Source organism: Cenococcum geophilum (genome assembly GCF_001692895.1).
Source record: "Cenococcum geophilum 1.58 unplaced genomic scaffold K441scaffold_98, whole genome shotgun sequence".
Lineage (NCBI taxonomy): Eukaryota > Fungi > Ascomycota > Dothideomycetes > Gloniales > Gloniaceae > Cenococcum > Cenococcum geophilum.
In genome coordinates this window covers 183,785-200,137 of record NW_027137656.1, presented here as the reverse complement: position 1 = coordinate 200,137, position 16,353 = coordinate 183,785, and the positions used below count along the sequence as shown (strand labels likewise).

The following is a 16,353-nucleotide window of genomic DNA, read 5'->3' as shown; positions in this document are numbered from 1 at the left end:
AGGCTTCTAGCAGAGTCCTTTCCCAGTATAATAATAATGGAAAATTAAGACTAGTCGCATTCTTCTTTATAAAGCACTCTACGCTAAAGTATAACTACAAGATCTATAATAAAGAATTCTTAGCTATTATTAATGCTTTAAAGGAATAGCGTCCTAAGCTATAAGGGACTAAGGAGCTGTTTAAAATTATTACCAACTATAAGAACCTATAGACGTTTATAACTACTAAGTAGCTAAACTAGCGCTAAGTCTAGTAAGCAGAGTTCCTTTTATAGTTTAACTTTATAATTATATATAGACCTAGTAGCAAAGCCATGCTCCCTAATACCCTAAGCTGGCTACTAGGAATAAGGCCTAAGGATATTAATAATAAACGCCTCCGCCATTAAGCCTAAGTTATTATACCGCCCTAAAAAGTTAACCCTATAATCTTAGAAGAATTACTATATAAGCCCCGTAACTTTAATAACGCGGAGTTTATAGCCGCTCTAGACCCTAAAATAGCTAAAAAGTTATTAAATAAGTTAATTTAGCTAGAATACTAGGAGAACAAACTTGTAAAAGATATAGTAGCAGCCCTATGTAATTAGAAAGCTTGCTATTAGCTAAAGAAGATTAGGAAATTACTTTATTATAATAAGTTAAAATATAGTATTATTAATGGACAGATCTACTTCCGCTAATATCTCTTTGTCCCTAACGCCCTAGACCTCTACCTAAAAGTTACCTATTACTCTTATAGCAGCGGCCCCGCTAATTACCCCGGCTAGGTTAAGACTCTTAACCTTTTAAACCGAATATACTAGTAGCTGGGAATTTCCTAGTTCACGGCTACCTTTATTAAAGACTATACCCTATACTTTTACACTAAGACCCCCTATTCTACCCCGCTATGTTTTCTAAAGCTATTAAAATTACCTGCTTACCTATAAACTAATATCTTAATTAACTATATTATAACGCTGCCGGTATACTAACGCTATAGTAAAATATATAAATATATCCTCACTACTATAGACCGCCTAACTAAAATATAACACCGCGTTTTAGTAATAGGACTCTTAATAAAGGAGCTAGTTAATAGCTTTGTTAATAATATATATAAGCTCCACGGCGCACTAAGTATAATTATCTCTAATTGTAGTATATAATTTATTAGCAACTTCTAGCAATAACTAAGTAAACGCCTTAAGATAACCTTGTAACTAAGCTTAGCCTAATATTTAGAAATGGACGGCTAAACTAAAATTATTAACGCTGCCGTAAATAAATACTTTTATACTTTTATTAGCTTTATATAGGATAACTAGGTTAACTACCTACCGCTTACTAAGTTTGCTATAAATAACCAAGTTAATAAGAGTATAGGTATCTCCCCATTTTTTATAAACTATAGCTTTAACCCTTACCTCGGAATTAAGCCTACTAGCTCCCGCCTACTAACACTATTAGTATAAGTAAAAAAGGAGTTCTTCTACGCAGACTTTATAGCCAACCACTTTAAGCGGATATTAATATAGCTTAAGGCCCTAGCCTAGATTTTATAGTAACGCTATAAAGATAATANTAATACCTATAGGGATAAGAGCGCGTTATTCTATAAAGGTAATATAGTTATAGTTAGCTTAGAAAATATAAAAATAAACAGACCTAAGAAGAAATGGGACAATAAATGGGACGGCTTATACCCCGTACTCGCAGTATACTAAGGGGCAGTTATAGTAGACCTTCTAAACTATATTTAAGTAAATAAATCCTTTTATATATCTAAGGTCCGCCTTTAAGCTACTAAAGAGATCCCTAGCTAAGCAAATATTAATACTATAGAGCGCTATAATATATAAGGACGAGTAGTAGAGAGAGATAATAACGGTAATATAGAAGATAAATAGGGGTTTAAGAAAATCCTTAATATATATAACGAAGACCCCTAGGGCCTAACTTATAAGATTAAATAGAAATATTATAAGGATATAACCTAGCAGCTAGAGGAAGACCTAAAGGGTTATAAATAAGCTATATAGCGCTTTTATAAGCAATACCCTAAGAAGCTAGGACTTCTAGACTGGGCATAAGATAAGGAAAAGTTATGCTAAGGTCGCTGTTACGAACGCTTTAAGTACAATGTTATAACTACTTAGAGAGGAGTTAAAGGAAGCCAGTTAGTTAATATAAGCACGGTTTAGGATAAAATCCGTGGAACCATATAACAAGGAATAGTAAGTAGAGTTACGTGATGTAATCCATATAATCTATATAATCTGCGAGATCTATAATAGAGTAAATAGAGCAGATAGAGCAGATAGAGTAACGACTTCCCTAGGAGTACGGTTGTGTATTTAAGGACCCTTAGTCCCTACTTAGATAGTTCCTTCCTTATAGTAATTCTTAGAATATAATTAGAGTTAATCTGTTAGGCAACCACTTTACTAGTTATTATTACGTTATTAACTTACTTACAATACCTATATACCTAGCCTATTAATAAGTTTACCGTAGTTCCTACTATAAGGCTTCGTTATATAATCACTACTACAGTTATAGTTTTAATAAGTTAAATAATATGCTACCAAAAGCAGCTACTATAACGCTATTAACGGCGGTAACTATGTTAGGATTAAGTAACGACACTAGTATAGCAGATACTGATTTATAACAACCTATAACAGTAGGATAATTATAAGTAATAGTTAACTAGTTAATAGGAGATAACGTAGTACTTAAAAATAGGATTAATAGAATAGGAGTAGTAAAGGTTAAGTTACTATTAATTAAAAGATTCTTAGGGGAAAGATTAAAGCTTAAAGGATTTCTTATATAAATATACTTTAAGGTTGCGTAAGAGGGAATAAAACTAGTAATAACTATAGATTAAATAGTATACGTAGGATTGTTCTTATTAAGAAGAGCACTTAAATAGTTTAAGCCTTATCTTATAGAGATATAAGTAAATAAAATAATAATAACAAACTAAGAGGTATGGTTTATATTCTTAAGTTAGGGAGGGTTTATAGAGCGACTTATATAAATATTTAGAGATCTAGAGGTAATAACTATAGCGGAAAGAAAACTCTAAAATATTACGTAATAAACCTTAGCAATTAAGTATACTACGTAGTTCTAAACGCTAGTAATATAAGTTAAGTGGAATAATAAGGCGCTTATAGTATAGTATAAATAGGGACTTAAGGCTAAAGTCTAGGACGTAATTATTCTAATAGAAGATGCGGACACCCTAAGGAAATTAATAGATTAAGTAATAAAGATTAATAATAGGATCTACTAAAGGAAATAGGCTAAGAAAGGCTAGAATAGAGTTCTATAGTTATATAAAATATAGAGTATATAATAACTTAAGCTAAATTAGAAAATATAGTATAGCGCAAAGCTAATAAACCTAAGTAGTACTAAAGAAACCTATAAGAGATGGAGTAAAAAACTATAAAAACCTAGAGGTTAAGAATTAAGTAATTATAGGACTAAGGAATATAGGCTAAACTAAGGATCTTAGTAATAGAAGACGTTTAAGCGGACTCTATAATAAAAGTAATGGTTTAAAAAGGGAGCTTATATAAATTATAGAAAATAGGGTTATTTTACTAGAGACTATAGAAGTAGTTAAAGTTATTATATAATAAAGGGAACTAGACTAGTAGTATATAATATAAACATATAAAGGGATAATAGTATACTATAAGGAACAAAAGAATATTTAATTAGAAGTTTTGCGTTTTGTTATAATAACATATACCAAATTTATAAAGACGCTAAATATAATATAAGCTATTAGCTATAAGAGCTANAGTTAAAAGGACTTAAAGGAACTAAAGAGTTAGATAAAGAATAAGATTAACTCTATAAGCTAGATTAAGATATTATAGTAACATACGGATAATAATTAGAAATAATAATAATAGAGTTAGAGTACTTATTAATTAATAGCGATAAGGATAGTAAAGGAACTAACTAGGGATATCTAAACCTTAATAACGTAATAGAAGTAGAAACTAAGACCGCTATAGAGTAAGGTTTAGTAATGGGTATTATAACACCGTTAGATACGGCATCTATTACTTTATAAGACGGAAGAAGTAATATTTAGAGACAATTAAGTAAGTAAATAACTGTTAGTACTAGCTTACTACTTAATAAAGGTAAAAGGCCAAAGGCTTAAGATTCTTAAAATAAGATAAGAGATAACTAAGATTCTTAAGATAAGATAAGGCACGCTTAAGGACCTATAATAGATAAAAACTAATAGGATAGAGCAATAGCTTAGTTTAATAATATGTAAATAAGCTTAGGACGAAGTTTCCTAAAGGTATAAGACTTTTAAGACAAGATAAGTGAGATTTAGGACTTTTAAAATAAGATAAGGACACTAGTAAAGCCTAGTTAGACTAAGGCTAGGGCGTAGCTTAAGAAAGAAGTAAGCTTAGGGTTAAAGAATCTAAAAGATTAAGAATTTAGAGTACGAATAAGGACACCTATAAGAAAGAAGTAAGAGACTTCGCTATAAATTAGAGAATCTATAGTATAAACAGCAGTTAGATTAGGAGACAGATATATAGACCTAGAAGACTTACTAGATAAATATAGTGTTTAACCTAAAAATTAAAAAGTTAATATAGCGATTAAGAAGTAAGAGAACTTTAAGGATCTAATTATAAAATATAAATAATAAGAGACTATAGACGAGTTTAAAGCAAGAATTATTACATAGTAAGAAAAGAAACTAGATATAAGATTTAGTATACTAGGTCGTATAAGGGACAGAGTACCTATATAAAGAATTACTAATAGGCTAAGAACGGGCACACTAAAAGCTAAGTGGCTTACTAAATTAGAAAATAAAGAGGATCTAGGGATTCTTACTAGATTTAAAGAACGATATATAAAAGGCTGTTATAACATAGTAATAAGAAGATACTTCTTTATGGATAAACCGTATATACTCTAGCAGCTGTACTAAAAGTGGTATAGGCAACGATATAATGATAAGTAGGAAGATTTCTATATATGGTTAGACAAAAAAGTTATCTAAAACTACCTAATTACGGAAAAAGTAATAAATTATATTAAGGGAGCCTTAATTATAATATTAAAGGATCTAAAGGAATAATTAGAGGACTANAGAAGTAAGAGGCGNGTCTTAGTACCTNNAAATAAAGTTATAANGTTTAGATTAGTGNNATANAGGTTTAAACTTAANNATAAAGATAAGTTAAGAGTTAACCTAAAGCACCTAGCATACTATACGCTATTATGGATTATATGCGTAGACAATATATACAAAATATATAAAAATCCAAAGGAAAAGAACCGGAAATATCCTATAAGGATATACTAGATAATAGAGGAATAATAGTATAGGAATGCTAAGTATATACACAGCTAGTATTTAGCAGAAGTCTAAAAGGAAGGAAATTTAATACTTTAACTAGGAAGATTTTGTACGGAAGAATGCTTAGATAGATAATAATAGTGGAAATATCTAGAGAATACCTATCTATAGTATATTAAAGATAAAAAGCGAACTAGGTATTAGCTAAAGAATAAACTAAGTATAATAAGATTAAGTAGCTAATAGTTAGGAAAAGTAAAGGCCTATAGGACTAGAGGGAGCCAGTAGTAAAGCCTTAGACCCTTAAAGAAATTTAAGGATAACACCTAAACCTAAGAATTAATTAGTAAGATTAATAGTTTAAAGCGTTAGTAGATAGTAGAGCGATATAAAACTATATCTTATTAGCAGTAGTTAAAAGGATAGGGCTACTATATAGACAAAAAGAGCACCCTTATCTATTAGTAATAATTTTAGGAGATTTAATAGCCTATAGAGGAGGTATTATTAATCTTAAAATAGGACTAATTTAGATAACTATTAAAGGGAGATAGGTTAAGATGTCTTTTAATATATTACTATTAGGGAATAATAAGGCAGTATTAGAAATGCCTTAGTTATAGAAATATAATCTAAAGATTAATTAGGTTATAGGTTAGGTTAATATTAGAGATATATAATAATATAAGATATAATAATAAACTAAGTTAGTATAGTACTAAGTTAGAGTAATATATAAAAAGACTAATTAAGGATTAAGCTATATACTAAAGAGATATTATAAGTATAGTAAGAAGCTATAGTTACTAGAAAGCAAAAAGCTGTTAAATTATATAGTATAGGACTATAAAATAGAGCTAGAACTAGGAATAAGTTTAAGGTTCTACCTAACTTATAAGTTAATAGAAAAAGAGTTATAGGCACTTAAGGAGTTTATCTAGGAAAATCTTTAAAAAGGATATATTAGACTATCGCAGTTATTAGTAGGATATTTAGTACTATTCATACTAAAGAAGAATAAAAAACTTAAACTATATATTAACTATAGATAGTTAAATAGTATTACTAGGAAGAATAGGTATCCTTTACCCTTAATTAGCGAAATCTAAGATAGAATTAGTAACGCGTAAATCTTTATAAAGATAGATCTAAGATAGGCGTACTATTAGATTAGAATTAAGGAAGGTAATAAATAGAAGGCAGCCTTTAGGTTAAAGGAAGGACTATATAAACTACTAGTTATATAATTCGGGCTTATAAATATACTAGTAACGTTTTAGAAGCAAATTAACAATATATTAAGAAAATACTTAAATAAATTTGTTATAGCATACCTTAATAATATTATTATCTACTTAATAAGTAAGGAAGAATATAGAGAATATATTTAATGGGTTTTAAAGAGACTACAGGAAGAATAGATGCTAGTAGCAATTAAGAAATGCAAATTCTTTACTAGAAAGATAGATTTTATTAGATTTATTATTAAATTAGGCCAACTTAGTATAGATCTAAAGAAGATTAAGGCTATAGTAAATTAGCAAGAACTAGAAAATATAATATAGTTAAGGTTATTTTTAGGATTCTGCAACTACTATAGAAGGTTTATAGCTTAATAGTTAAAGGATATTAAGCTACTTATAAAATTAATAAAGAAGGAAGAACTATAGGTATAGGGAGAGGAATAAAAGGAACTATTTAAAAAAGTTAAATAGTTGTTTACCTAGGAGCCAGTTCTTAAAATCTATTAACTATAGTTAGAGACAGTAGTTAAAACGGATATATTAGACTATACACTAAGAGCGTGCTTTCTATAAAAATATATAAATAGATAGCACCTAATAGCATACTATAGTTAAAAGATAATACTACTAGAACTAAACTATAACATCTATAATAAAGAGTTATTAGGTATAGTTGCAGTACTAAAAAAATGGAGATTATTCTTATAAGGTATAGAAAAACTATTTATAGTTAAGACGGATTATAAGAACCTAATAGGGTTCCTAATAACAAAAGAACTTAATTATAGATAGGTTAGATAGGCGGAGATGCTTACAGAATACTATTTCAAAATTTAGCATACTAAGGGAATAGAGAATGCACGAGTAAACGCTTTAAGCAGAAAGGCTAAATTATAAAACAATAAAAAGCTATTAGGGGCTTTATTGCGAAAGGATATAGATAGATTAATTAGGTATAATTATCTAAAAATCGCAGTAATATAAAAAGAAAAGACCTATAAATTACTGGAAAGTAATTAGATATAAAAGATCCTAGATATATAAATAGAGGATTTAGACTTAGAGCAGTATAAAAATTAAAAAGTAATATATATACCAAGATCTATTATAAAGGAGTTTATTAAGTTATTTTATAAAGGACTAACTTAAGGACATAACGGAGCTATAGGCTTAGTATTAAGACTTTAAGAAGAGTATATTATTAATAGAATTTAGGGTCTAGCTAGATAAGTTATAAAAGAATATCTAGATTGCTAAAGGAATAAACTAATAAGGTATAAGCTATATAGAGAGCTATAACCTATTAAAATACTAGAGAGACTATAGGAGGTCATATTATAGGACTTTATTATTAAGTTACTAAAATTAAGAAATCCTATTATTGGGTAAGATTATAATATAATTCTAGTAATAGTAGATAAGCTTATAAAGTAGGGATACTTTATAGCATATTTAGAAGAAATATTAGCGGAAAATATTGCTAGAATCTATATTAAAGAAGTATTTATAAAATATAGAGCACTAAGCAAGATTATATTAGATAGAGATCTAAGATTTATAGTAGCATTTTAGGAAATATTCTTAGTAGAGTAAGGAGTTTAAGCAGTAACTTCTACCGTATATTATCTACAAATAGATAGCCAAATAAAAAGATTAAATTAGATACTAGAATAATATCTAAGGCATTATATTAATTATACGCAGAATAATTAGGTATTGCTATTACTAGTTATATAATTTGTATATAATATAATACTATAAGAAGAAATAGGCATATTACTATTTAAGGCAAATTACGGATATAAGCTAAGAACCTTATTATTACTATATTAAGTAAAGAAGATAAGTAGTATAGCTAAGTAAAAGATAAAGAGTTTAATAAATCTTTATATAGACCTTACGAAAATAGCTAAGGTAGTATAGTAAAGGATAAAAAAGTACTATAATGCTAAGAGATCTAAGGGACCAGATCTTAAGGAGGGAGATAAAGTATGGCTACTATATAAAAATTTTAAGAGTTAATAACTAAGTAAGAAGTTAGACTATATTAGACTAGGACCTTTTAAAATTATATAAAAATTTTTATTAGTTATATTTAAGTTAAACCTACTAGCTAGGATAAAGATCTACCCTATATAGTATATTACAATACTAGAGCTAACACACAGGAATATTAAGCTATTGGTTTATAAAGCAGACATATATAGAGGATAAGAGAAAGACAAATAGTAAGTTTTAAAGATTATTAGTTATAAGGACGTAGATAATAAAATATAGTATAAAGTAAAGTAGATAGGCTATAATAAGACTACTTAGAAACTACTAGAGAACCTAAAAAACGCTATAGGAAAGGTATAGGAGTATTAAAAGAGAAAAGGTTAGGTAATATTAATAAAGAGAAATTGCTAAAGAACGAGTTACCTAAGGGGGACTTAGGAAGAGCGACTGCCAAACTACTTAGAGTTATTTCCTTCTCTATTGGAAGAGAATCCGTTCTTTTATTACTAAGTTTCTATAAACCTTATTAAATAAGTTTCTACTCCTTTAAATAAACCTTCTTACGGACACGTTCTAAACACTAAAGACGGGCGTAAGCTAGACGCTAAGCTTTAAGGACACATACGGATTCTTCTAAGGCATATTAGACCGTAAGTAACGCTAAGGATAGCTTACTATTAAGCTTTATAGCGGTAGATTAAACACAAAACCCTATAATAAATTACTTAGGGAACTTAGAGACTATTAAGAGTTATAAAACGCGTATACTTAGCGTTAGAAATTAAGCAAATATCGCAGGACAATTAAACGTTTGCTTTAGTACACTTTATATAAAAAGAGGGCTGCCAAGATAAAGGACTCGCTAATATAACGTAAACTAACCCCTCTTTCGTATAATAAGAATATAGAGATAATATTACTTTACTAAGCGATAGAATGGAAGAGACTATACGCGTATAATAAAGAGTTAAAGAAGAAGAAGGTGCTTTAGGCATTATAAGTAATAATATTAACTAAATTAATTAGACGGATATTATACCTCTAGTAAATAACTTAGAGATGCTAGGTATCTTTAAGGATAAAGATAAAGAGAAGGGAGATAGTGTTATAAACGCTTTAAGTACAATGTTATAACTACTTAGAGAGGAGTTAGAGGAAGCTAGTTAGTTAATATAAGCACGGTCTAAGATGGAATCCGTGGAACTATATAATAAGGAATAGTAAGTAGAGTTACGTAATATAATCCGTGTAATCTATATAATCTATAAGATCTATAATAAAGCGAATAGAGCAGATAGAGTAGATAGAGTAACGACTTTCCTAGGAGTACGGTTATATATTTAAGGACCCTTAGTCCCTACCTAGATAGTTCCTTCCTTATAGTAATTCTTAGAATACAATTAGAGTTAATCTATTAGGTAACCACTCCACCAGTTATTATTACGTTGTTAACTTACTTATAATACCTATATACCCAGCCTATTAACGAGTCCACCGTAGTTCCTGCTACAAGGCTCCGTTATAGTCGCGGCCAACTACCGTATTAAAATTTATAGTAGTTAAGATGTTATAGAACTTTAACCAGCGGTTAAAGTTATCTAATTAGCCAAATTCTCGCTAAGAAATGCCATATAGATTAATTTGGGTGGTGGTATAGAGTTCTACTAACCTTACTTACTAAACTAACTAATTAGGATTTTCTATACCCAGTATAGAAAATTGCTATTAGCTTAGTTAAGGGCGGTAAGCGGAACTAATATCTTTATAGTAAAAAATAGGCAACCCCGTATACTACCTATTTTTAAATTATTTATTTAGTTTAGAGACCAAACTATCTAGGGGAGAGGAGTACTGTTACGGCACTAACCTAACGTATACTGTTTTATACTGTCTCGTACTATTTCCTACTATTAGCTGGCCCACCACTAGCGACTTAGCGGCCGGCCCTACTATTTATATATAATACCCCCTTTCCACCTTCTTCCCCTCTTCATACCACAACGTAGTTATTCAGTCTACTTCATTGCAGCACTGTGACATTAATTAAATTCTACTAAAGTCCGTTAAAGACTGTGTATATATATACGTACGCATTAACCGCCAAGACCCCTGACTATTTAATTACGAGATTCTCGCGTTATTCCTTTCTCTTCTTTACGCAACGTCTTGTTCTCTGCAAGAACTATACCCATAGATTTAGATAGAATTTATACTATTCCTTTAAATCTGCTCCGAAGTCTCTTCGCGCCCTTACACTTTTCTATTACCTATTACCTAATGTTAATTAAGTGGCAATAGGGTAACAGTTTTATATCGACGTTAATATCGACGTTAGCCTTTGCCACCTACTTAGTGTGTATAGTGAGGCTCTCGAACCCTTTGCAACGAGACAGAGTCATTGTTCTTTTTATCTTTTAGTCTTCCGATCGACAGATGACATTCTAGATATTCCTGTAAGAGAAGCCAGAAGCCTCCTTGTTTACCATAATCCTATCGGCCACTGGCAAAGGTGATAATTATCAACAATCTAAAAGGCACCAGTATGTCAGGCTTCAAAAAAGAGGAGGCAACTAACCATAACCATTTGGTGAGGCGGGTGGCGTTTAGGCGGCCAACATTAAAACAATAAGGCAAAGAAGGCAAAGAAGGCAACGACGACTAGCCTTACCGGTTGGGCAATTCATGCCCAACTATTCGTATTCCCGAGTCTCAGGTACCATCGACGCAGGGCTCGAGGCGAAAAGCTTAAAACAAGATACCGTGATGATGCTGTCTTGGAGTTGCGAGGCTGTAGGAAGGCATCTTAGCATCCGAGTTCGTTCACACTAGCTAAGATACTTGTAGAAACAGAACTGAGAGCAATTGGAGATTTTTTATGTATATATCATTAGTAAGTGAGAGAATTGAACAGTTCCGAGGTTCAGGGACGGGTCGATTACCTTACCAATAATGGGCTTGGCCCTCAACACCACGCAACTCTCTAACTTCCCTGAATCGTGAAGCAAAGCCAACCAACCCAATTAACCACTTAGAGCGCATCACTGACCCTCACACGACTCATACCCAACATGGAAGCAGCATTGAAGACATTTTTCTCGTCGCCCCGCTTCGCAGTCGCAGGCGCAAGCTCCGACCCAACCAAATATGGCCATAAAAGTACGCCACTCCGCCACTTGTGCCGTGTTTCCCCGTCGAGTTGGACCCTTTAACCTCTCAGACTAACACACCGCCAGTCTTCGCCTGGTATCTCCAACATTCTCTCCCCGTCACCGCCATTAACCCGCGCGCGTCCACCGTCACCGTCCTCAAGAAAGACCACTCGACCGTGTCTGGGCCCTCCTCGCTCCCTGACCCCCCTTCCTTTTCTCTCTCAGTCATCACGCCACCTAAAGTAACGCGCGAGCTGCTCAAGGAAGCCAAAGAAGCGGGTATACCGGCCGTGTGGCTGCAGCCCGGCAGTTTTGACGAAGAAGGGCTGGAGTATGCACGCAAGGAGTTCAAAGCCGCGATTGCAGGTGATGGAGGCGAGGGTGGAGAGGGCTGGTGCGTGTTGGTAGACGGCGAGGACGCGATGGCATTGGCAGGGAGAAAATGGAGTAAGCTGTGAGAAATATGTTAATTAACGAGTGCAGTTATGTGACAAAGCGATGTGGGTTTAGTACTATCGTGCCGCTAATTCATTATAAATAGTGGCTATAACTGGAATTAAGACAACTTCAAGACCTTAATATTGCGTTCCTAGATATTATTAGTAGTAATGGCTCTTTAAAACAGGAATAATAGATATGCGAGCCATAGGCGCATTAGGTTGCTGGCAATCTCAAATAAACCTCTAGATTTCTTTTCGAGTAGAGAAAGATAATAGATAAAGGAGAATTAAGATAGGAGGTCCTAAGAACTAACGATATCTTACAATTGGCCGATTTTAATTACTTCAAGGCGTAGTTTTCCGTTTCTTATAAAGTTAATATGTTTACGGTACCAGGGTTGCAAACAGAAACCACATCAGGGCGACAGTACTGCCTTTCCTTGCTGTTTGCTTCACTTCGTTTACCCCGCCTTTCTTCATAGTGGTACGCTGCTCTACCGATTGGATCTCTATAAATCTCCATCTGAATCGTCAGAACAACCACCATGGCAACGTCTAGTGTGCCCCGCTTTAAGTGAGGCAACCAATTGGCATCTATAATGCCAAGCCGGATACTTGATTTTAACCCTGTGAGGTCCTCCAATTGGTGGACGTGGGTCCAGGTTGGGGCCCTATGGATAGCCACGAATTGACAGCACTTTCATGCAGATGGAGGCTTCGACTTAAGAATATCAATAACACTCGATAAACATGGATACTTTGTTGGCTCTTTTGTTGACTCAAGCTTCTATGCAAGCATGCGTTTTCTCTGCATTAACATGACGTTTTCGTACAGATGCCCATATCGACCGTTGAAACCAATCGGGCAAACCAGCTCAAACGACAGTAGATTACGATTTGTCTGTGCTAGCTGAATCTAGAAGCTTTATTGGTCTAATGCATGCAAAGCTAGCAAGGAAACAAAATGACTATGCCACCCGACCGTTGAGGAGATTCGTAAAGGGGCATGGTAGTTCTTGGTAGCAAATTGAACAAGGACTACCCGGCCGAAAATGACTCCGTACGAGCCCGCTTACGTTCAAATCGGCCCCGAATACCAAGATGTTTTGAATAGCAAGCCAATACTCCTTAGGTAAGCATTCCGTTCAATAGAACACCCTCAGCTCCTGCTCATCCTTTGGCTTCCCTGCCATCCTCCAAAGCTCATCGACCCTTGTAGCCTTTTTGCCTGTATCACCCTCTCTCCAAACACATGAAAATACGACGTTCCAGCCGTTTACCCCCGCAGCATAGAAGGCTTCCGATGCAGCTGCCTCTCTCCGTCCACATTTTACAACCCTATAAATAGTTTTTCCTGTTCCAGTTGCGCTAGTCGTGCCACGATAGATATTATCGAAGGCCTGAAATGTTGACAAAACAAGATAGTAGACGAGCGAGCACTTCTCTAAAGCCTCGGCTTTTTCGTCGGTACACTGATGGCAAGCGCCGGCAAACTCTGCGTCCACGGAATGTCCTGCAACACAGTCATATATATCGTCGTCAGTCGGAGTAATCAGCGCTGCTGACGCCCAAACCTTAGGTACAGGAAGGCTCATTGGGATAGGCTGTTCAACAGCGCTAAGGAAGTCATTGGGGAGGCAACCAGCCTCATGCATGATTTCCATCTGTTTCTGAACTGCCAAACTGGGCTGTTCGTACCATTTATCGGTGGCTCCATAATTAATGATCCAGCTATGCTGTGCAAAGTCGGTTGGCGAGGCGCCGTGAGACACGGTATAAACGTTGCGTTTGAAAGGAACTATGCGAACGTGTCTATCAACTTCAATGTCGGTCTCGCCTGAATAACGAACAGGCAGCAGATCACTATGGCTGCTGATCCGTTCAGGGGCGTGCTTTGCGGCCTGGGAATCATTGTATGACTGGAAAGAGTCGGCGCTAGTACTACGGCTTCGGGTTCGGCCACGCCCAGTTACTCCAGGATTTACAACAATCATTCCTGGAGGTGGTGGTGGTGGTGGGGGTGGAGGAGGAGGTGGTGGAGGAGGTGGTGGTGGTGGATAATAGGTTTTCTTAGTCTTTTTTGAGCCCATGGACATCGGCATTGGTGGCGCCGGTGGTGGTGGTGGTGGGGGCGGTGGGGGAGGAGGTGGAGGCTGTGGTATGCCTCTGTTTTGTGTCTGCCAGGGAAGTGGAGGTGGTGGCAGTACGTGTGGAGACACTGAGAAAAGTGCTGGTGGAGGAGGTGGAGGTGGAGGTGGAGGTGGCGGCGGTGGTGGTGGTGGTTGGTATGTCGGTTCATACTGACAGAAGCATTTTTTCAATGGTGAAGGTGGATTAGGAAAAGTTGGAGTCATAGGCGGCGCAGAACTTGAGCTTATTCTTCCCAGAGCTGATGCTGGTGTTGCCAGACCTGGACCAGATTGAAACACGGCCTCAAGCTGAGGCGAGTTGCATGAGCATTCTTTGTGTGTGTTTTCCTTCTTTATCATAAGAGGGAGGCTGGACAATTTATGCTCCGAACTGTGAGCTCCAGGTGGAGAAGACAGAACATTGTTGGCTATCGGTGGGGGTGGTGGAGTTGTAGAGACTGGAAGACTCTGGTTTTTCTTACTTTGCCCCGGAAGGGCTGGACAGCTAACTACTTCCACGGTTGGCTCTTTTAGTGGGTCTGGTGATCCAAAGCCATTTTCTAATTCAGGTTCAATCAAAACCAAATCCTCGGAGTCGGACATGATTAAGGAGGTTTGAGATTAAAAAAGAGCATAAAAGTAGGAGGAAGAAACGCTGAATTTTCTTGATATTGTATTAGGAGTTTTGGATATCTTAGAAGGACCTAAAGGACATTTTATATCCAGAAAGAGTCAAAACCGGATTGGCCTCTACGAGTATCCCCGAGAGGGTAGGGCACATGGGTTTTGCAGCATCATCACCACCAGTCAAGTCAAGGGTCCTTGTAAGGCAACCTTTTGTTGTCCTTAGTAATGTCAGTAGCTAGAAAACACGAGGCTGTCGGCGCCTTACATGACTTCTGTACGGACGATTTCGAAGGACAAGACTTACTCGGACTCTAAAGAATCGAATGGTCAGGCATCTGCCAGATGTGCTGGCCTCACTAAACAGACTTATGCTGTAAGAGGGTGACATATGTAAGACTCGCCTTATTCGGATACGCCTTAGTTTTCTTATTGGATTATTGCCTTGCAACACGTATGTTATGCCAGGAAAAGTCAGTTGTGAGGCGTCGCCGTGCATTACCCAGGACAGTGGTATCGGCCCGGTGTTTTCGCCCAGAGGTCCACAAAGGCATAACGTTGTCATACTCTTGACAAAAAGGAGCACCAAACATAGATTGAAGCGCTGAATGCGCACACTATTCGCTGCCTTGAATTTCGATACTCTGATTGTACTTTGTAAGCTGAGATCAGAGAGTTGAGCACAACCAGATGTGAAAATACTTGCCGTAAGTCCCGTATAAAGTGAAGAAGATCTCCATATACTTGAAATTGCGGGGCAAGGTTTAGTAACCTACTTTGCTGGGTACGACCGAAGAATTGGCGGTGTGCTGCGAGTCGCCGCATATGCTCGAAAGGCTGCAAGGCGGGGTCAACACAAACGCGAATATTAAGGAGGTTTCTGAAACATGACAGTAAGCCTTGGAAATTTGAGACAAAGAATTCTTTACCACGGTGTGAACCCCGCCATTCAATGCTAGAATTTTCTGAAATCTACTGAACAAATTTACAGTTGCATTGCGTGTTCCGGCAAGAAAATGCTTATTCAATGGTTATTGGCACGCAAACAGATACGATAACTGTGTTATATGCCGTACTCTCGTCACTGCTACAAAACTCCTAGCACAATCCTTGTTAGCACGATGAACAAGCTCGGCCCTTGTCTAAGAGACTAGCTCCTGAGATTACGGGGTGGGGAAGATATCGTAAGGAACAAGGTAAAGATTGTTTGTTAGTGACTGAGAAGTTAAGGCTGCAGATAGGTGTTGATCGCCTTGCCAATAAGGTTAATTTCATTTCCACATACAACATCCAACAACGCAAAAAGGTTCTTGCTAATGTCCCTGACTCTTTGAATGATATTTCGAAAAGTTTATAGTAATAGTGGCTAAATCTAGTTGCAAGACAGGGCCCTACCACTCTGAGCGAGGATTGTGCAGTTGAATG

General features: G+C 35.3%; 2 protein-coding genes across 2 annotated transcripts; one reads left to right on the top strand and one right to left on the bottom strand.

Annotated features, from left to right (window-relative positions):
• The first annotated feature begins 11,543 nt into the window (after positions 1–11,543).
• K441DRAFT_649220 (NAD(P)-binding protein) lies at positions 11,544–12,361 on the top strand. The gene is made up of 2 exons (XM_067646930.1): positions 11,544–11,742; positions 11,820–12,361. Exons 1-2 carry the CDS (start codon positions 11,655–11,657, stop codon positions 12,191–12,193), a joined length of 462 nt encoding a protein of 153 aa, XP_067496545.1. The 5' UTR covers positions 11,544–11,654; the 3' UTR covers positions 12,194–12,361.
• A 792-nt stretch (positions 12,362–13,153) lies between these two features.
• K441DRAFT_623707 (uncharacterized protein) lies at positions 13,154–14,169 on the bottom strand (the record flags this gene model as incomplete). Its single annotated transcript, XM_067646051.1, has 1 exon — positions 13,154–14,169. The coding sequence occupies one exon, from the start codon at positions 14,167–14,169 to the stop codon at positions 13,321–13,323; it is 849 nt and encodes a 282-aa protein (XP_067496544.1). The 3' UTR covers positions 13,154–13,320.
• Between the last annotated feature and the right edge of the window lie 2,184 nt (positions 14,170–16,353).